Raw genomic sequence first — 21,812 nt, forward strand, 5'->3', positions numbered from 1 at the left:
GCTACAAGAGAGTGCAGTTGAAAAAGACCTGGGCATCTTTGTCGATAAGGACCTCTGTTTCAAAGAGCATGTCGGTAAAACAAGAAAGGCTAACCAAGTGGTGGGAATTATTCGACAAATGTGCGATTTCCTAAGCCCAGATCTTTTCATTCAGTTGTATAAAAGCCTCGTGCGACCGATTCTGGAATATGGACACTCAGTATGGCAGCCCCATCACAAGACATTGTGCTCCGAAGTTGAGGATGTCCATGTAGAGCCACTAAGCTGTTGGCCTGCATCAATGATAAACCATATAATGAAAGACTGGCCCACCTGCAATTACCAAGCTTAGAGCACCGAAGGAAACGAGGTGACATGATGTATATAAGTACCTGCATAGTTTATACATTACAGACAGACCTCGCCTCGAGCTAAACACCAATCGGGACACCAGGGGGCACTCCTTGAAATTGGCCAAGGGTAGATGCAGGCATGCAGTACGCAGCTGGTACTTCTCCCAGAGATTGGTGAACTCCTGGAACAGCCTACCTGAGGAACGGTGGTCACAGCCCCATCAGTTAAGTTTTAAAAGTAGGCTCGACGCTTTCTGGAAAGGCAGTTCAACTGTCTACGATCCAGTGTGTCTCTGGTAGTTTGTAGGCCTGCATTAAAATACCCACGCATGCAACAGTAATAGTTGGAGCGTATGGACCGTGTAAAGGCCAGATAGGCCTACACACTGTTCTGTTCAAGTTCAATTAGTGCTGGGTTGGGTGGGGGTTACTAGTCCGCTCTCTTATAGGGCGTGACACACACACACACACACACACAATCAGTAGGGACTAAGAGGAGATAACCAATGCCTCAGTACTAGCAATGTTTGTTTTCGTCAGTTCGAGTTTTGTCTCCTGGCTGGCTCTTGATGTCTCGAAGGCAAGCTCCAAAACAGTAAAAGACAACCAGAAATACTGAGACACACAAAGAGAAGAATGAAAGAAAGAAAGAAGAAAATCAGTTAAAGGTTTTCAAGGGATGCTTTACAAAACGTGTTCTACTGGAGCCAACAGATTCCGCAGCTGACATCAGACAGCTCAGTGCTTTACGTAGTCGATCGTTCACCTTCGACCACAAAAATTGTTTTGACTGTCTGCGCACGTGTGTGTATGAGTGTGTGTGTGCGCGCGTACAGTGCATGCGTGCGTGCACGTAGTGTGCTGACTGACATTTGTGTACTGTGAGGTTTGTCACAGTGTCAGTTTGTGCCAGTGTGAATGTCAGCCGTGTGTCACGTGTGTGTCAGTGAGTGCTTGCCTGTGCGTGTGCCCGTGTGTGTCAGTGTATGTGAGTCACGTGTGTGTGTGTGTAGTGTGGAAGGGATGATGCGAAACTGACAAAGACATACCGTCAGTCGTTAGAAACTACAACACACACACACACACAGATATATATATATATATATATATATATATATATATATATATATATATACACAATATACAATAATTCAGATTGTCTTTTAAACTGTTAGTGAAAAATCAATCAACACAGAAAAATGAAAGAAGAAATGGCTGGTTAACACTCGTGTATATTCAAGCATATGTGTTTAATCAACTGAATAAATCGTCATGGTACAAAGACATCTTTAACCTTTTCTACTGTTTATAACACTACAGCTCAAGAACATGCACACATGCACATACAAACACACACTGACACATATTCAAAAGTGGCACATGAACACAAACACTGAAACACGTACACGCACGTACGCACTCATGTCTAACGCACGCGTACGCACGCGTACACACACACACACACACACACTAATATTCACATGCATTCCCTTTCCTTTATCCACTTCTTTACTCCTTTCCGTCTAAAAACACTTATTGTGAATAGACGTTAAACTGCTGAAGATAAAACACACCCACCATCACACGTCGACACACATCCATCCACCCCCCCACCCAACCATGCTGATTGACGGTGCTCGAATGGTGGGGCCGAAAGTCCGCCATCTTTGATATTCAGTTGTACATTCTTCTCCAACTTTTCATATTGGTCTGCTGTACATCACACTGCTTTCCAACGTGAATAGTATCGACACGATCCCGTGTGTTACAGTTGTGAGGAATGACCCACATCTGCTTGGGTGAAAAAACAAGAAGAAGAAAATAGAATAGAAAAAGAAAAGGCAAATGACAAATCATCGCATTTTCCCACTTGCTGATCTGGCTTTGAGACACTGCACATTCAAGGGCCCACATTCAACACATTGAGAAGTAAGTTTATTATTGTTGTAAGCCTGCGAGTGCTTATTTTCAATGGTTGTAAATATTTGCCGCAATGGTTTTAATAAATGTTCTTTCAGGATTGTGCATAAGCCATTTCAATGATCACATATCGGGTATTATCATGATTATAACTTTAGCAGATCTGAGGCACTAAACAAGAAAATGTTGACATGGGACTGAAGAAATAAACAATATGTGCAAACAAAAAAATGAAACCTCCCTCTGATCAATATCCGTTCCAAGAGAGGTGCATGCTGGCATTACGTGCAGAGGGTTGCCAAAAAAATTTTTTTTTTCTACACGGTAGAACTGCCATTGCAGGGTTTGGTATGTGAAATGGTTAACTTCTTATGACAAACTAAACAACAATATAGTGTTTACTGGAATGTGTGGAACTTACGACGATATGTTGGGGGAAAAAAGATGTCGCATAATGTATTGCTCAATGAATCGCCATGGAAACGTTGTGAGCGTGTACTTTGAAACAGACATAATCCAAAATATTTGGGATATTTACGCAGTATTCGTCTTGAGATGAAGGTTATAGATTCGTCATGAGTCACGCGAGTGTAAATAATTGTCCAGTAACTGAGATTGTTTGTCAGATATTCAGTATTCAGATTGCATTGCAACATACTGAAAGTAAACTTGTGATGTGCATGATGCCGAATACATGTTAAGATATCAACAGACGCGGTGGATTACCAGTTGGAAAACTGCACGTTACATGTTAATCATAAAAGGCAGAACTCACTCTGTATTTAGATTATGAAAGACGCTATTGGAGTCTGATCACTAATGCATGATTTTGTTAAAACAACTCTCAAAACTGTTAAACCTACCTGTTAAAGTAAGCAACAGAATGCACAGTTTTCTTCTGACTTGTTGATTGTCGCTGTATATATTGTTAGCTTGTCTCTTCAGTTTATGTTGTGTGGGTGTAATATGTGGACAAGTGTGTGTGTGTGTGTGTGTGTGCTTGTGCATGCATCAATATTGGCGCACATTGTGTGTGTGTGTGTGTGTGTGGTGGGGAGAACAACAGTGGGGGAGTAGTGTGCACACATGTGAATGGGTTTGTGTATGTTTTAAAATGGTTTCTTTATAATTGGTTAGTCATTAATTTAACATCTGTTCACTAATGTGATTTTAGATGGGGGAAAATGTGTTCATGCAGTGTATGTGTTTATGTGTATTGTTGTTTGCAAATGTGTGCATAGTTTAAATTGTGTCTCACTATGTGCATGTGTGTAGATTTATTCTGTTATGGTCCATTCTATTTTTAAAGAATCATCTCATGAAGCCCACAGATCTCTAAGTCATACCAGAGGAGTGCGCTATTGAAATGTTTTGTTTTATAACTATGATAATGCTTAAATGTTGGAATTAGTTTTCAGGGTTTCACTGTCAACAGAACTATATCATAGTTGCTTTTTTTATGCTACTTTTGATGGAGTGATGGCCTAGGGGTAACATGTCCGTCTTGGAAGTGAGAAAATCTGAGCACGCTGGTTCGAATCACGGCTCAGCCGCCAATATTTTCTCCCCCTCCACTAGATCTTGAGTAGTGGTCTGGACGCTAGTCATTCGGATGAGATGATAAACTGAGGTCCCATGTGCAGCATGCACTTAGTGCACGTAAAAGAAGCCACGGCAACAAAAGGGTTGTTTCTGGCAAAATTCTGTAGAAAAATCCACTTCGATAGAAAAAAAAACAAAACTGCACACAGGAAAAAATACAAAGAGAAAAGGGTGGCTCTGTAGTATAGCGACATGCTCTCCCTGGGGAGAGCAACCCAAATTTCACACGGAGAAATCTGTTGTGATAAAAAGAAATGCAAATGCAAATACCTGAAATCAAGAAAAATAATGTGTCAGAGGCAAAGAATATATGTTTGAATTGAGTGTTTTTTCAGTTTTTGTTCAAGATGTATTCGCCTTAGTCTGTGCTTATTTCAGCTGGACAGAGACATACAATGATACATACTGCATAATGTTATCTCATTATTTACAATGCATTTTTATGATTTTGTTTATCACCCACTAAGTAGTGTTGAATGACATAACAACTGAAAACTCTATTATACTTCAATACAAATTGTACTGTGTCTCTCATGTGTTTCTTGAGTCAAAAGTTTACATTTCTTGTCAGTCTTCTCAATTTTGTAATGCAGTGGTATTCACATTGTAAAATCAAAATCTAAGCTTTTGTTGCAAACCATCACAATATTCATAATAGTAGTGTATTTGTAGTTGTTAATTTCTAAGAGTTTCTAAGCTGTTTGAATATGAAAACAAGAATATCAACTTTTGCAGCAAATAGATAATCTTAATACTGATATATCAATAGATGTTTATTTTTAAGAGTTTTTACTTTGTCCTTGAAGTTAAATGATATTAAATTAACACCACTGAAAGGACATTGAAAATCCACAGCAAACCAGAGAACATTGGTAACATAAATTAGTAGCAAAGCCACATGAAATAAATCTGGATGTACCCTATTTTATCCAAACAATTGATAATTTTCAGTCCTTTGAGTAATGCCACACTCATGCTTATCCTTTTACAAACTACCTCTGTGTACATGGTTTGAAATATAAATTGATTAAGTCACCTGCAGGATTTGTATTCACATACTGTTTTAACCAGTTGAGTACCTATAACAGTACAAGATGTCCACTGACATCCTACCTGTATTTTGATTTCTTCATAGTACTTTGGTACAGTGAACATAAACAGACTCTGAATGGGTAGTTTAATGTGTCTGGATTATAAACATACTATATAAGTGAACATTCATCAGGTGGAAGATCCCTTTTTTTCTCAATAATGATTTGTAAACTGGACCATGTGGAGCGAGTGTGTAAAGAGGGTTTACCTTAGATGCCAAAAAGGCCTCAGACACTTCGTCAAGTGAAGACAGTGGTCCCAGTCAGTGGATTTACACAACTTTGCAAGCTGTGCTGACAGTTATATATTAGTACAATGATGATAGATGGATTTGTCTTGTCTTATGATTCGTTTGAAGTCGAAAGTCATTAGGACAGTGACGAAACTGACAGCAACATTGTACACTTTCTTCAGTTCATCTATCCAATCATATATCATTTCTGAGCAAGTGACCATGACTGACAGTGAAGGTGCAGTCCTTTCATGTAATTTGAGATGAGGAGGAATAGAGATAGAGGAACAGTGTAAGACAATAGGTTGAAGGCCATACAGAAGGTGGGTAGGGGGTGTTGCACTGACCTGTTGGTCAACTGTCGTTTCACAGTGATGAACTGCTGGAAGTGGCAACAGCCAATAATCCATGATGTTTTTTTTTTTAATTCAGGGTTGACAGATGCTAGATGTGAATCTTTAATTTAAAAAAATTTTTTTTAATTATTATTATTATTATTATTTTTTATGTTTTCATGCTTTTTGTCACTGACCAGTTAACCAATGTATTTTTTAGAGGAGACAAACTGGATGCACAACAGACACTTTGTTGGATCAGTTACAATCAGGAGGAAGGGAATATCATAAAAGCGCTTTCTCCTCTAGTGAGGGGCACTCTCAGAAAGAAAAGCTTGACAGCTCACTTTCTTAGAACATGCTTGATTTTCTATCTTGACCAAACCTACGTTTATCATTTCTGAGACAGTGATTCACTTATATGACTACAAGTGTTGTGATTGTTTTCATAAACTTTAGCCATTTTCTTTTCTTCTACAGATAGATCACAGACAATAACTGAATAAGCATGCTGTTTCCAGCTGTGATCTGTTTGTTTTCTTTCTGGGTGTATTTCTGTGGAGGTGGAAATGCTTTCTTTTTTATGCATGAAAATTATTATCTTATTTTTGAAATGCCAGACTAGTTTTCTAGATTAAAAATTAATTGGAAAAGAAAGCGGAGATTTAGAATCAACATTCATTTTCATTCACAAAAACATATACTTTCATTCTGTATATCCTATAGTTTTTGTGCTATATTTTTTTTAAATTATTACCCGTGAATCCTCAAGATTCTCTGGCAAGGGGAGAGCACCTTTTTTTCATACAAAATTCTCTGGCACTGAACTGGTTGATACTCATGTGGAAGCACTGGAAACAATGAAAATTACATAAATTCCTTGTATTTTTGCAGGTGTGAAATGACCAGCCCATAAGCCATGTCATCCCCACTTTCCAGCCTGAAGAAAGGGAATCGAAACTCAAACCTCCCTGGCCGCATTCCTGGCCACCGCCCCATTCCGTTCCGGCACCCGGAGTACTCTGAGGATGAGAGCCGACTGCTGGAAGAGATCACCACCAGCATGGTGGCCAGCCGTCACAAGGCTCGAGACCCCTTCACCACGGGAATCCCTCAGATGGAAGCCTCTCCAAACCCCTCCCTGATGGTGGGTGGGGAGGATGACGGAGAGGATGACACAGAAGGGGCTCTGCCCCCGCCAGGTGACCACGAGCTGATCAAGTTGATGATGGCTCGTCTTGCCATTATGGAGCAAAAGGTAAACTGCTGTCATGTTTTTTTAGATTTTTTTTTTTTTTTTTTTTTTAAATTGTGATACATGTACCGAACACTTTGATTGGCAAAATCCATATAAGCATGTTGTATGCATGCATACTTACACGCACATGCACATGGTCTACAAAATATAGTTGCGTCTTTCCAGTATGCCATCTTCTTGACTTTTATCTAGGAATGTTTTTTTTTTTTCTTTCTCTGTTTTTTGTGGGGTTTTTTAGTATTTGTTCTCAGACTGTTGAGAGTGGCTTCAGTTTTCTCTCTGTCACCTCCTTCAGACGTGTTCAGATCAATACCAAGGAGCTGATTCTAGCAGCAGCAGATCCTGAGTCAGCAGAATCTGACTGTGATGCCTGGGTATTTCTGGTGGCTGCAGTGTCTTCATGACTCCTTGTCTTCCGTAATTCCTGAGGAATAAAAATTGATTCTGTCACATGGAAAATAAAAGAAAGGGAAAAAAAAACCTCACAGAGAGTGCTATAGAACTTATCATTGTTTGAAATCTTATCAATATATATTGAAAAACATTTGTTAAGATCAGCACCAATTTCTGTGTATCAAAAAATTATGAGCATAATGACATGATTTAAGTTCTTATAAGAGAAAAAATGCAGAAAAAGAAAGAATAAGATGCTCAAAGTCGAACCATTTATAGTGTTTTTTTCCTAAATTTGTGTGCTGAATAGGTAAAACGTATATTCTGAATTCAAGTGAGGTAGAACTCCAAGCACATATGTTTAGTTTCATTCAGTTGTGCTGTGATTTATAAATGATAAACACTGAAGCAATCTGTTGTGCATTTCTTAGTGTGGTCTTGATGATATGTCTTTTGTATTTTTGTTTTCTCCAATTCTTTTTGTTCTTTGCCTCTGTCAGTCTCATTTTCTCTTTCTTCTCTTTGAATGTTTCTTTATCAGACTTTCCGTTTGAATGCTGTGTGCACAATCATCCACAAGTTCATAATCAGTTCTGTTGATTTGTTTGGGTTTTGTTTTATGTGTTTTTTGCTGCACCATCAGCTCATTTCAGTGGCATTTCTCTCACACTGCTAATAAGTCCTGATAATTATTTCTCAGCTTTGTGTAATTTTTAGTATCATACTTCAAGTAAGGGATACAATATTTGAGCATTCTTGCGGTGTTCGGTGATTCAGCTTTGTGTAGATTTCAGCATGATACAAGAAGTAAGGAAGAAATTACCGCTATGCTAAAGGAGAAGCTAGTTCAGCAATGTGGATGCCTGTTTCCTTCCATATTATGACCCACTGTCTTGATGGTCTGTGTGTTCCCAGGTGCAGCAGCAGCAGCAGGAGATCCAGACAAAAGACCGTCGCATCAAGGTATGTGCATGTGTGTATGTGTTTGTACGTGTGTGTGTGTGTGTGTGTATGTGTTTGTGCGTGTGTGTGCGTGTATGTGTTTGTGTGTGTGTGTGTGTGTGTGTATTTGTGCGTGTGTGTGTGTATGTGTTTGTGTGTGTGTATGTGTTTATGCTTGTGTGTGTCTGTGTGTGTGTGTTTGTGCTTGTGTGTGTATGTGTTTGTGCATGCGTGCGCGCGCACATGTGTGTGTGTGTATGTGTTTGTGTGTGTGTTTTGTATTTGTGCATATGTGTGTGTGTGTATGTGTTTGTGCTTGTGTGGGTGTGTACGTATTTGTGCTTGTGTGTGTATGTGTTTGTGTGTATGTGTGTGTGTGTGTATGTGTTGGTGCTTGTGTGTGTGTGTGTGTGTGTGTGTGTGTGCTTCTGTGTGTGTATGTGTTTGTGCTTGTGTGTGTATGCGTTAGTGCGTGCGTGTGTGTGTATGTGTGTGTGCGTGTGTGTGTGTGCATAGGTTTCAGCCAGCACGTTTTGGAGAGGTACAAAGGGCAGGAGGGAGGAGAGTAAAATATCTCATTCTGACAGTGTTGTTTAAAGCTTCTTTTTTTTTATTTTATTGTTTTTGATTTTTTTTCTTTTACTTTAATTTTTCTTTTTAATGTTTATGTGTGGGTTTTATGTGACAGACTTCATACCAGTTGTTCAGTTGTTGATTTATACTTTTCTTCTGTTCTGATTATGCAGTTATGTGTATATTTTATATATAATTCTCTTCTGCAACCTTTTTGCTTTTATATAATAGTTTCAACTTCGATCACAACTTTTGTTTTCCGTGTGGTACACTTCTTACTGGTTCTTCAGATGTTGTTTTATATTTTTCATTCAGTTTGATTATGCAGTTATGTGTACATTTTTTTATGTGTAATCCTCTTCCAAGACTAGTTGCTTTTATGTATCTTCAACATTATGTTTCAACATATCTTACTGTACTGTGCTTGTTTTAATAGGTCATACTGTACTGTGCCTTGAGCCTTTTGCTTCTTAGGCAAAAGCGCACAATAAACAAAATCTGTCATTCATTGTCACGGGAAAGCATAATATGAATAACGTCTTACGTCATCAGTATGAGTATCAGTAGCTCAAAGAGGCGTCACTGTGTTTGGACAGATCCATATACGGTACACCACATCTGCCAAGCAGATGCCTGACCAGCAGCGTAACCCAATGCACTTAGTCAGGCCTTGAGAAAAAAAAGAAATACAAATAAAAGAGGTAAATGGATATCTAAAAAAAAAAATATATATATCAAAGAAAAAAGAAAGAAAAAGAAAAGATAATAATTATAATAATTATAGTAATAATGATAATGATAATAACAATAACAATATAACAATAAATAAAAATAAAATAAAAAGACAGTAATGATAATAAACAAACAAATAAGCAAATAAATGTAAAACATACAGCCTACGCACACACACACGAACACATACACACGCGCGCACGCACGCATGAATGCACGCGCGATGCAAGGAACGTGGCGTTTAGCGTGTTGCTCGGCCTTCATTCTTCAGGTACTGGAGGACAAGCTGCGCATTGTGGGCGGGGCCCGGGGGGACAGCAACAGCAGCAGCCAGGAGGGGGACAACAACAGCAACAACAACCAGAAGCGAGCAAAGGAACTGGAGCAGCACTGCCTCCTGCTGCAGCAGCAGGTGCACGAAATGGAGACCTTCCTGGCCGACTATGGCATGGTGTGGGTCGGCGAGCAGGACGACCCAGAGTCCGACATCTACCTTGAGGACCACGACTCAGAGGCTGACAGGAAACAGAAGCAGGCGGACGCGGGGCTGATCCTGGAAGATGCTGAGCAGGCGAGTGGGCAGTCCTTCAACATCGACTTTGACCGACTGCTGGAGAACATCCAGGACCTGAACGTCATTGCTGGGGAGGGGGAGGCTCGGGTCCAGCGCACCACGGATGGGGCACGCTTGAAGAGGCAGGAGCATGTGCCCATCACCTTCTATGCCAACGGGATGATGATGTTTGAGGGTCCCTTCAGACCCTACACAGAGCCAACTGCTGTGCAGTGTGTGCAGGACTTTTTGGATGGTTACTTCCCTTCAGAGCTGCAGTTGCGCTACCCAGAAGGTGTGCCGTTCAGTGTCAGAGATATGCGTGATGCTTACTTCAAACCGAAAAAAGCTTCAGATGTCTTCTCTGGCGTTGGGAACACACTGGGTGGTGAGATACAGCCTTCCCGTCTCATCCCCACCAAACTGAAAGAAACAGACGCAACAAAGCATGCCAAGACCTCAGCCAGGTCAGACGGCTTGAGTGTCACTTCAGATCCTCCGTTCCCGCCCGTGAAAGTGGATGTGTTTCTGAACAAACTGCCCAAGTCGGTCGTCAGAGATGGCAAGGTGATTGACATCCGTGACAGTGTGGGCAAAACCCTGACAGGGGAGAGCTCCTCGCCCGACAAAGTGCAGGTGGCGGTGGTGGAGACGGCAGTGACAAAGACAATCCAGAGCGCCCTGTCCCAGGCAAAAGCTGAGCGGCCCAAGACGCCCCGGGACATAAGCACACTGCGCATCAAGTCGGAGACGGGCAGTCACACCTACATCGTCAAGATGCGCTTTAAGGAAACCATCGGTGACCTGCGGCGCTACCTGGATGCTCACCGGGCCGGGGAGACAAGGGAGTACGACATCTGCTCCACCTACCCCCGCAAGGTCTTCCTGGATGACCAGGCCACCATGGAGGCCAGTGGCCTTGTGCCCAACGGGGTGTTGTACCTGCAGGGCAAGAAGAAAAACTGACCCACCCACTGACTGACCGACACCCACTGACTGATACACCCACTGACTGACCTACTGATGGAATAGCCAACTTACTGATGATCTACCAACGGACTGACGGACAGACAGACTGAGTGATTGGCCAGCTGGCTGACTGACAGATGACTGACCACATCATTTGATGCCCTTGAAATGAAACCCAGTCTCTGTTTGCACAGGGACGCAATTATATTTATACATTAGTTTGCAAGTCATCTGCATAAATCGACATTATAGAGAGGCTTGCTCGTTTGTTTGTTTTTGGCATTTGTGCTGCTTTTGAGAAAATATGCTTTATGAATTACTTCTCTTGCTTTTTTTTTGCCATGTTAAACCACCATCATGTCTCCTTCCTCTCCTTCTGTCCTTGGGCTGAATCTCTGTCTGCTTTCTATTTCTCTGTCTGTCTGTGTGCCCACTCTTTTATCTACTTGAGAATGTGTTGGGTTTATTTTTTTAAATATGAAAAAGGAAAATGCCTTAAAAGGAAAACCTCTTCTTTCATGTTGGTTACAAGCTGGTTATATCATTGATCGCTATATTTATTTTTCCTATAAATGTATAATCTGACACAGTTTTCCCATTCCCCAGTTCATTTTTTTACCCCATGGAAATGCCTTATCTACTGTGTGCATCTGTTTCCTACCTTTATCGTACTTGGATATTTTGCACAAAATCCTCTCCAATGATGCGGCTGCATGTATTTGTGTACACAACATAGATGCCTTCAGTCACATACCTTTTTCAGTTCGTCTTGTGGGAGTGGCAGGATTCCTGTATGTTGCATATATTTTTCCCCCATGTGTGTAGGCTAGTCTTGGTGGTGATGATGTCCATCTGTTCTTCTGTTCGCATGCACTTTTGATATGTATCATTGTATGTGTGTGTTTGTGTGTGTGTGTAAAGGATGTGCACATGTAGTTTCAGTGAACATTGACAGCATTTCATTTTGAGAACAGACAAACCCTCTTGTGGCGCTTTTGTTTCATGTTCTTTTTTGCATGCATGCAATAGAGTTAGAAGTAAATAAGAGCAATTCTTTTTCATAGAGATGGATGATTTTCATCAAGCTGGAAAGCTTTGACCCCTTTCCACACTCTGAGACGCATCACCACTTCACAGACATTCACATCACACACATTGGGCACCCACACACACACACACACACACACACACACACACACATGCCCCCCCCCTCCTCCCCATACACACAGACACACATCTCTCAAACCCACACAGAGTACCAGTCTGGAATTGAACCCACTATCTTAATATTTGTTATTTGAAATATGATATGTCTGATGACATAGAATATAAAGCTACCACTGGTTTCATATGATATGTCTGATGACATAGAATATAAAGCTACCACTGGTTTCATTCATGAACTAACTTGTGCACCAAAACCACCATAAGTGTAACAACAAAGTGTAGCCCTGTTTAAAAAAGAACTAATAATAACAATAGAATCCATATTACATCAGTTACCTAAAATCTACTTGTGCCAATTTTCCTTTTTGTTTGTTTGTTAGTGGCATGAAGCATTGTCCATTTCAGGAACACAGATCTCTAATTGTTAAAGTCATCAGGACTTTATAATCACAAGCACTTCTGTAAACTAAGTAATGGACCAGATGTAAATATTGCCCCAAACTTGTACCATGTTGCAAACAGGATACTGGGCCATAAAGGTCTCAACACTCAGCTGATTGATACATGTTTGTGTTGATTGGTTTTATGTCTGTGTGTTTCCTTACTGAGACTGGTGACAGACAGACTGACAGGTGGATAATAAAGTGGATGAACTTAATGTCCTCAACTTCATTGAGTATACATGCCAAAAAAGGTTATGACACCAGGAATGTGTGTGAATGAATGACTTCATATTTTACCACCACCACCCCCCCCCCCTACCCCCCCCCCCCCCCCAAAAATGAAATCCTGGTATTCAGTGAAATTCCTCCCTCCTTCCCATGCTTTTTTGGTTTTTATTTTATTTGTTCAAACTTTTAGAATTGAATTTGCTTCTGTGAAACTTGTGATAATAGAAACAAATTTCAGTGTGTTTCAGATACGTGTTATTCGACAGCCACAAATATGGTTACACTTTTTGTAGATCTTTGTTCTGTTTCAGCTTTAAAATGCTACCTGCCACCTCTTAGTCTTATTCCAACCAGTTTGTTGTCGTCTCATCACCTTAAGTGTACGACAGTGTTGGATCAGAACAAGTTTTCCTCCAGGACTGACCCCTGTGTGCTTCAGCCACAGAAGTGAAAGTTCTGTTTCCACACGTGATCTTTCAAGGACACCATTGCTTACAGGACTGTGGTGGTGTTAAGGTCTGATGTCAGTACATGTTTGTTTATTTCTTTGTGGGGTTTTTTGTGTGTGAAAGTGCACATACTAGTTACAGGTGTGTTATTTTTACAGGAACAAAATGTTGTATGAGATCATGTTGAAAGCTGTCATTGTGGGCAGATCCATAGGGACTTGTCTTGGAAGAATGCAGCAAGCATCTCCACCCTGAAAGGATGCCCAGCCAGTCTTCCTGCATGATGTAACCCTTATTGTCACAGGGAGCGTAACAGAGAATGCTTGTTCTGTATCCCAAAAGGCTTTGATATTGACAGTGTACCCAGCCCTTTGTGGTCAGAGGGGCTGTCAGCAACAGTGATAAATAAACAGGCTTTGATTAACCGTGGCAAAGGGACTTTGCTGCATTGCAAGTTGCCTGTAATAGTTTTAGGATTGGTAACTTCTTGTGAATTGCTGGACACAAGCCTGGGTGCACAAAGAACAGTGGAGAGGAGCTGTGTTTGAGTGTGTTACTGAAAGGGGACACTTGGTGACTCACTGGACTATAACACTCCTGCCTTGCTGGACACATGAGTAAAAGTGCTCCATGGTCCACAGTCCTCAGTCGATTTGCTGGTATCACCCTATCGTCTGTTGAAAAGTGTGAGGTCTGTCCAGCCTCATGTCCCAGTGAGGGGAGACACTGTTTGCAGGTGATGGTTCACACATAGAGACCTCTATTTGAAGCAAAATGATGCTATTTGATGCCGAGGATCTTCCTTAGGAATTAGGTGTCAAAGGCATTCAAACTTTTCTCCTGTGTGGTGTAAGTTGCCAAGATTAACAGCTGTGGAGGAGTGTGGCTTGAACATGTGATGTATAATCATGATCCGGTCTTAGAATTTTAGGGAAGTTTTATTGTTGCTTCATATTTGCTCCACTCAGTGGAGTGATGGCCTAGAGGTAATGCGTCCACCTAGGAAGTGAGAGAATCTGAGCACACTGGTTCGAATCACAGCTTAGCCTGCTGATATTTTCTCCCCCTCCACTACATCTTGAGTGGTGGTCTGGACACTAGTCATTCAGATGAGATGATAAACTGAGGTCCCATGTGCAGCATGCACTTAGCACACGTAAAAGAACCCACAGCAACAAAAGGTTGTTCCTGGCAAAATTCTGTAGGAAAATCCACTGCGATAGGAAAAACAAATAAAACTGCACGCAGGAGAAAATACAAAAAAATGGGTGGCGCTGTAGTGTAGCGACACGCTCTCCCTGGGGAGAGCAGCCCAAATTTCACACAGAGAAATCTGTTGTGATATAAAGAAATACAAATACAAATATTTTGCTGTTTGTTTAAAGCTGCTGCTGCCTATTCAGTTCAGCATTTCAGTTCATGGTAAAACTCACTAAGACAGAACAGCAAAAGAAAAAAAGGTATGCAGCTAACTTATTTTCTGTGAGGTGTGATAAGTAACTTTTTTTCACGTTTATTTTGCTATTTTAGGGCACAGACTTGCTGAATAGTAGGCTGGGTCAAGACATTTCCAGCCCTGCCCCCAGACTAGCTCCTTGTTAGTACAAGAACTCAACACAGTATGTGATTGTTTATCTGCAGAGCAGTGACAAATGATGATTGCACACTTTGTTTGTTGCACAGGTTGTTTTTGATTGCTCATCCGTTTAGTGAGATTCCATGGTACCACACTGTTGTGATGATTATGCTCAAGGCTGTACAAGCTATATGTAATTCCATTTTTAAATGTAATGCCTTTTAGTTTTTGAAAATAAATGTTTAGCAAACATAAGGATTCATTTCAAGCTTGCTAGTACTGCTGTTGAGCAGTACTTATTGCAAGCTGTGCAGAAGACAAACCAGCTTTGGAAAAGGAAAAAGAAAGCCATGTCTTAAATCAAACTGAAAAATGTACATGAGCATTCAGTGAAAATTATGGTGGGAGTTCGATCTAACCCCCATGTCAGAATGTTGGATTCACTTGAAATTGTTCCTTGTGCTTGCACTTGATCTGCAGAAATAGATCTGCACATATGACACATTCCCTGAATAAGTGCCTGCTCTTGCACTCAATCTGTTGCCAAGAGTTGAATCTGTTTAGCTGTCAAGCAAGTCCACCAAAAGCAGGGGACAGTTTGTCCTTGGAATCTTCTCTGCACATGAAAACTGCAGCTCACTGCTTCCTGAAAACATTTTTCGAAAAGCATGTGACAAGATCACAATGCTGCACTAATTTGCGTATATATATATATATATATATATATATATATATAATATGTATATGTATTGCTTGCAGCTCAACATGGTTGACTTGCAAGCATGTACCCACAAAATTTTAGTCGAGCAAAAACAAGGCTTCATCTTGTGCTTCAAAGTCTGAATGCATCAAACAGTGTGACAGTATCTTGACATGAGATACTGACTTTGGAAAAGTCTTCCAGCTGTTCAAAGCTTCTCTTGGACCCCTATGTTATCACTGCTGCTGTGTGACGAGGCAAAGAGCTGGTGGATGGGAAAAGACGTCAAGATCTCTTTCTTCTTTTTCACTTCTCTCTCGTCTGTATATGTCTGTCTCAGGAAGTCATCAAGTCCCATCATCTAGATTTTCTATACAGCTGCTTGATATGACCCCTTTTGCATTCATCCCCCTTAATTTCAGCTGTTTGACATTTGTTTTTGATTGTTGAAAGCCAAGAAAACATTGCTGAAATGTGGGAAGTGATGAAATGAAATGGTGTTTGCGTGTTCTGTCTTGGTCTTCAATCTCAGGCTGTTGCTCAGCTGGGTTTTTTCTGCTAAATTCTCCTCTCCTTTCTTTGCCAAACGCACCTTCCCAGGTCCACCTGTTTTCCTCTCTTTCTGTCTCTCTCTTTAATGAAAATACTGAACTCCAAACAACCCTGCCTGTTAATGGAATGTGTGATAAGAAAAGTAGGTATCTGTACCAATCAATTCACCTTCAACCAAGCTGACCCACCTAGCTTGTCAGATCAGATGAGTTGCAAACTTGGATTTACTTTTGTGTGCCTACATAAAATGTATTCTTTATTGATTTTTATTTGAAATGTTGTTCCCCAAACAATGGCAGGGTTTACATACATGTATTCCAAATAAGTGTTTGGTTCATGAAGAAAACATGGGTGTAAACAGTTCCAGTGATGTTTGATACCTTGCATTGTAATTGTCATCTTTTATATGATTGTTATTCAGTGACTGCCTGACTTATTTGTTGGCATGAACTTGATGAAAACGGCTGGATACTAGCCCCACAGCATGCTACATTTTCTGGGCGCTTTTCAAGACCCCTGTGAGAGAAGTGAGATAGGGGTGGGGAGAGGGACAGGGAGAAAATATGGAAATTCAGGAAACAGAAATTTGGAAATTTGCTGTATTGTTATCCATCTGAAATAGCGGTCAGGTCTGTTGCACTGTTGACTTGACTTTCCGTTTTGGAAATGCTTCAAGAACATTGATTTTTGTTTGTTTGTTTGCAGAATTTTTGAAGATTGTTTTTATTTCTTTAAACAGCAGTAATTTGATTTTCAGAAGACCACAGTTTAACTTAAAATTCCCCCCCTCTCTCTCTCTCTCCCCATCACACACACACACACACACACACACACACACACACACACACACACACACACTCGCAGAGCATTTCCTTCATTGCTTGATCATTTTGTTTTCATGTTCAGCATATATTCTACCCCAGTCGTTCCTGTTGTTTTTTCTTGAAGCCAAATTTTAATGAGGTTAACAGCTGAAGATACTGAAATAAATAAATAAAATTTGAAATGATAGAAATAGACCATTTAACTTTGGTACAAAAAATAATTCCTCCTGCTTATCCGCATCCTTCTGGATATTCTGTGCAAGAAATTTCCTCTGTTTTATTGCTTCCTTTGTCTATACATGAAATGTATAGAATATATTTCTTCTACCCTGATGGGATTTCACATAACATGTATTATACGTTCCGTCCATTTTTTTGTTGCTAAACCCCTCTTCCCACCACCTCCCACATTTCAGTTTTCTGCTGTGTTGATTGTTTCTCTTTTTATGATATTGTGGGTTTTTTTCCCTGTGAAAATTCTACTGTCTGCTGAGCTGCTTGAGTGCAGTTGGATTGCAGCAGTTTGTGGGCTTTGCTTTGTTTCCACCCCTCACCCCCTCCCTGCCTTTGCTCTGCCTTTTTGAAGGTGGTTGTACAGTACAGTTTGTGTGTACTTTCCACTGCTCTCTTTTTCTGTGTTTGAATACTGTTTGTGACAGTGGACTTTGGTGGTGGTGGAGTGTTTCCTCCTAGTTTAGTGCTTATCTACAATTTCACTCTGCTTTTTTTAATTTTTTTTATTTTGTTTATTATTGTGTATCATGGAGAGAAGAAGGATAGTTGTGGCAGGAGGAGAGGAGGGTTGTGTTGATGGATTGTATATTTTATCAGTTTAACCATGCTTTTGTTTGTTTCTTCTTTTTTTTCACCGGAAAAGTGTGAGAAATTAGAATGTCTTTGATTTCTCTTATTTTGCTTACTTTGGATGTTTCCCCTGTTTAATTCTTCCCCTTTTCTTTCATTCTCAACCATTTCTTCTTCTTCTTTCCCTTGTCTGAAATTTTATGTTTTGCATATCCCAGTACATTTCTTGTGGTCTTTGTTTTGTTTTTGTTTTTTGTTGTTGTTGTTGTTGTTGTTGCTTAGTTCACTTTGCTAAAGGAAATCCATTGATAGACTTGTTCAGGCCAAAGAAGTGTACAAAGTGTGATGACCAGAAAGGTCCTGCAGCCTGGCTTTATTGATATGTGATCTTACCTGGGTATTGGGAAAATTGAATGTACAAACATACACATCCACACAAACACACACACACACACACACACACACACACACACAGAGACACAGACACACACACACACACACTCTGAAGTCATCATCTCTTTTCTGCCTACTTCCCCCATACCCACCCCTCCTTCCTGTTCCAGTTTCTCTTTGTTCGTTCTCATCCATCTGACCTCCCTTCTCTCCTCTGCCCAGTTTCCTCACTTCATTGAACTGCAGCACCTGTTAAGGTCTGTGGACTTTCTGATGTCCTCAAATACTCTGAAGTCAGCGCATCAACATCAGCATGCACTTTCTGACTACACAGACAGTGTCTTTGAACACTCTGAAGCCAACCTTTCAGTATCACTGCTTTGAGGAACTATTGCTGAGTGTACAGATACACTTACATTCATTTTTCTTTTGTTTTTACCTAAGTGGGTCCTTTCTATTTTAAAAGAATTGTGATTTCTGAAAACTTGATTTCAGATTGTTAAAACAAGTTGCTTGTAATCTTCCCTTTTGAATTTTTCAGTGAAAGTTGTTTCTCATTACAGATATGTGGTTTAAGACAGGACTAGGTAGTCTCTTCCCAGTTATTTTGTTTATGTGTCTCTGTTGTCTGGATATTGGTGACGGCTTTGAGTTTTTACATAGTGAAAACGTAGGACTTGATATCCTCTGACATACATTTTTTGTTGTCAGTTGTGCTGTGATATATGATTTTACATCATGTAAGTATTGTTGGTGGTTTTTACTTGTCATTAAAAGGTTTGAAAAAAAAAGCAACCAGGATTAGTGTCCTCCCTTACTCTGTGTCCCAGTCTCTTTCTTTGTGTATGTGGCGCACGTGCGCGCATGTGTGTGTGTGTGTGTGTGATTCATTTGTTTTGTTTATTCAACCGATGTGTCTTTTCAAGACAACACCAGACAACTGTGTGCAATGATGCGGGAGATGCATGGAATTATCGGTTGTTGTTTTTTTAAATGAACAAGTAAGTCAAAAATGATCCCACTTCCCTCTGGAAGTGATACAAGGAGTATCAGCATGCTTGCAATCAGGCTGCCATCCATCTTTCTCACTTCCATCACTGGTTGTTAACATAATCACGCCTGATATTAACCTCTGGTTTATATATATACAAATAAGGAAAATATAATCTGGTTTAAAAAATCTGCAAATAAGGAAAACACTAGTCCATAAAGAGAACGCTACTCGAGAAAGAGAAAACTGTGGACAGTGGTCCAGATTCATTACCAGGGATTACAGATCCAGGGACCCAGGCTGCGTGACGCAAATGCTACAAATTCAAATTTTACCACCTTTAGAGGATCGTCGCAAAACCACACGACTTACTACAATGTTTACGATTGTTGACAATCAATTACCGGCCTTACCACCAGGAAAGTTGTTGACACCTGCAAGCAAGACCAGCAGAAGATCCAAGCCTACATCTTATAAAGACTATGATATAGACCATATAGTAGAAAGAAGAACTTTCAACAGCAGCAAGGGCTATGTCATTCCATTCTGCAGGACAAACCAGCTAAAGAACTCATTCTTTGTAAAAACAATAGCGGAATGGAACCAGCTGGAGGAAGGAGTTGTGAGCGCAGGGACGACCGCAGCATTGAAGGCGGCCATCAAAACCCCTGCCAGCTACTGTTTCCCATCAATAACAGTAACAGTAGTAGCTTTGTTGTTTGTTGTTGTTTTCATGCGCTCTTCCAAGTTCTGTTGCGACGATGGCCATGTTGGCCTCTGCGACGTGATCCTGATCCTGATCCTGATGTATGAAACATGAGTCTGCACAGAGAATACAAGCTAAACTGGAATATGTTCAGGAAACGTTTGTCAACACATGGAACATGGAATATACAGGAAACACCAGTCCATAGAGGGAATACTAGACAGACATTATTCAAGAAATAAAACACTGGTGTATGCAGGTAATACTAGTAACAACTAGCCAGTGCAGGAGACTGTGCTCCATACATGAAACGGTGGTATATACAGGGAATACTGCGGGACAACTTCCATCATTGAAAACACGATGCAGTGCATACAATGTAGCTTTCAAACAGAAGGCGATTGAGTTTCTCACTTTCTGTGGCTAATTTTGATCCGTTTTTGCACTTTGTGTGTGTGTGTGTGTGTGTGTGTGTGTGTGTGTGTGTAACATTTGCGGCTAATAAACCATCAGTAACAGTAACATATATGTTGATAAATGGACTTTTTTTTTCAAAATTCGGGAGGTGCAGCTGATATAATGATGCGCTCAACAGCCCAGTTTTTACGGAAGTTGAACACTAATCTGTACTGAAAACTCTAGTTTGTGCCAGGAATATCATAAAACACTGTCCAAAACAGAAAACACTGATCGATACAAGAACAGTAGATTGACCACCAGCCAAAACAGGACACAATTAGTGCAAACAGGGAATGCTAAACACCACTATACAAGATGTTTCAGTTTCAGTAGCTTAAGGAGGCGTCACTGCGTTCGGACAAATCCATATACGCCAGTATATGTGCCAGTATACAAGAAACAACAGAATATACGCGGAATACAAGTTAAAGATTTTGTACAGGAAACACCAGTCAGTATAGGGAATAGTTGTCAAGCACAATACGGAAAACACGAATACAAGTCTGCGTAGAAAACAAACACTAGTTTTACACATGAAAGCACTTCTATACAGGAAACACTAGTCAATACTGAAAACAGTACAATATTAGTGTGCACAGGGAACAATAATAGCTATTTAGTCTACACAACAGACCCTAGTCTGTACTGAAAACACTAGTGTGTGCCTGGATTTCTAGTTTAAACACCACTTTTTACAGGAAACATGAGCAGTAGTCTACACATGGAACTTGGACATTAGAGTCTACAGGTGAAACACTAGAACATATGGGAACGCTAGTATGTACTGGAAACTCTAGTCTTCAGGGAAATACTTGTATATACTAGTATATACCAGAAACAGTAGAAATCTAGAACTATTATATGGGAGAACGCTAGGCTATACAGAGCACACTGCTTCATTGTGGAAACGCTTGTCTATTCGGGAAACAGCAGTCTAGACGGGAAGTGCTAGTCTCGTGGGAAACATTAGTCTACATGGATACGAGAAACGCGATCAGCAGACTATTAATTTTGGGAAACAAAAGTACACAGGGGAACGCTAGTCTTTTCAGAGCTCACTAGTCTATAGGAACATGCTAATCTATAATCTATAAGGAAGCACTAATCTATTTGGGAATCACTAGTAGTTAATGGGGGAAACGCTACAGAGCACATTAGGGATACACGTGTCCATAATAGAAAACGCTGATCTGTACGGGAAACGCTAGACTATAAGGGAAACACTGGTCTATACTGGAAATGTTAGTCTACACATAAAACACTACTAGTGTATAAAAGAAACCCCTATGTTTACACAAACACTAGTGTAAAAGGAAACCCTTATCTATACAGAAAACTACACGGGAAACGCTGTTTTAAACTGAAAATGCAATTCTACATAGGAAACGCCAGTCTATACGGGAATCACTAGTAGTCTATCAGAGAAAGACTAGTCAAAAGGGAAACGCTAGCCCACACAGAAAACGCTAATATGTACGGGAAACACTGGTCAGTACTGGAAATGTCAGTCTACACAGAAGACACTTGTGCACACAGAAAATACTAGTGTGTTAGTATTGGAAATGCCAGTCTACACAGAAAACACTT

General features: G+C 40.4%; 1 protein-coding gene across 2 annotated transcripts; it reads left to right on the plus strand.

Annotated features, from left to right (window-relative positions):
- The first annotated feature begins 1,569 nt into the window (after positions 1-1,569).
- Positions 1,570-18,176, plus strand: LOC143291156 (UBX domain-containing protein 11-like). Of its 2 annotated transcripts, none has more exons than XM_076600842.1 (4): positions 1,570-2,261; positions 6,408-6,771; positions 8,080-8,127; positions 9,683-18,176. In XM_076600842.1, exons 2-4 carry the CDS (start codon positions 6,433-6,435, stop codon positions 10,928-10,930), a joined length of 1,635 nt encoding a protein of 544 aa, XP_076456957.1. In that variant the 5' UTR covers positions 1,570-2,261; positions 6,408-6,432; the 3' UTR covers positions 10,931-18,176. The 2 variants fall into 2 exon arrangements, with proteins under 2 accessions (XP_076456957.1, XP_076456956.1); XM_076600841.1 differs by lacking the exon at positions 1,570-2,261 and adding an exon at positions 2,514-2,600.
- Positions 18,177-21,812: the final 3,636 nt, after the last annotated feature.

This window comes from Babylonia areolata, chromosome 16 (assembly GCF_041734735.1).
Source record: "Babylonia areolata isolate BAREFJ2019XMU chromosome 16, ASM4173473v1, whole genome shotgun sequence".
In the NCBI taxonomy this organism is placed as follows: Eukaryota; Metazoa; Mollusca; class Gastropoda; order Neogastropoda; family Buccinidae; genus Babylonia; species Babylonia areolata.

Bases quoted from the DNA above. Each gene is read 5' to 3' on its own strand.
- LOC143291156 (XM_076600842.1), top strand. From the start codon at position 6,433: ATGTCATCCCCACTTTCCAGCCTGAAGAAAGGGAATCGAAACTCAAAC. The intron at 6,772-8,079 runs GTAAACTGCTGT...GTGTGTTCCCAG, and splicing joins TTGCCATTATGGAGCAAAAG to GTGCAGCAGCAGCAGCAGGA. The intron at 8,128-9,682 runs GTATGTGCATGT...TTCATTCTTCAG, and splicing joins CAAAAGACCGTCGCATCAAG to GTACTGGAGGACAAGCTGCG.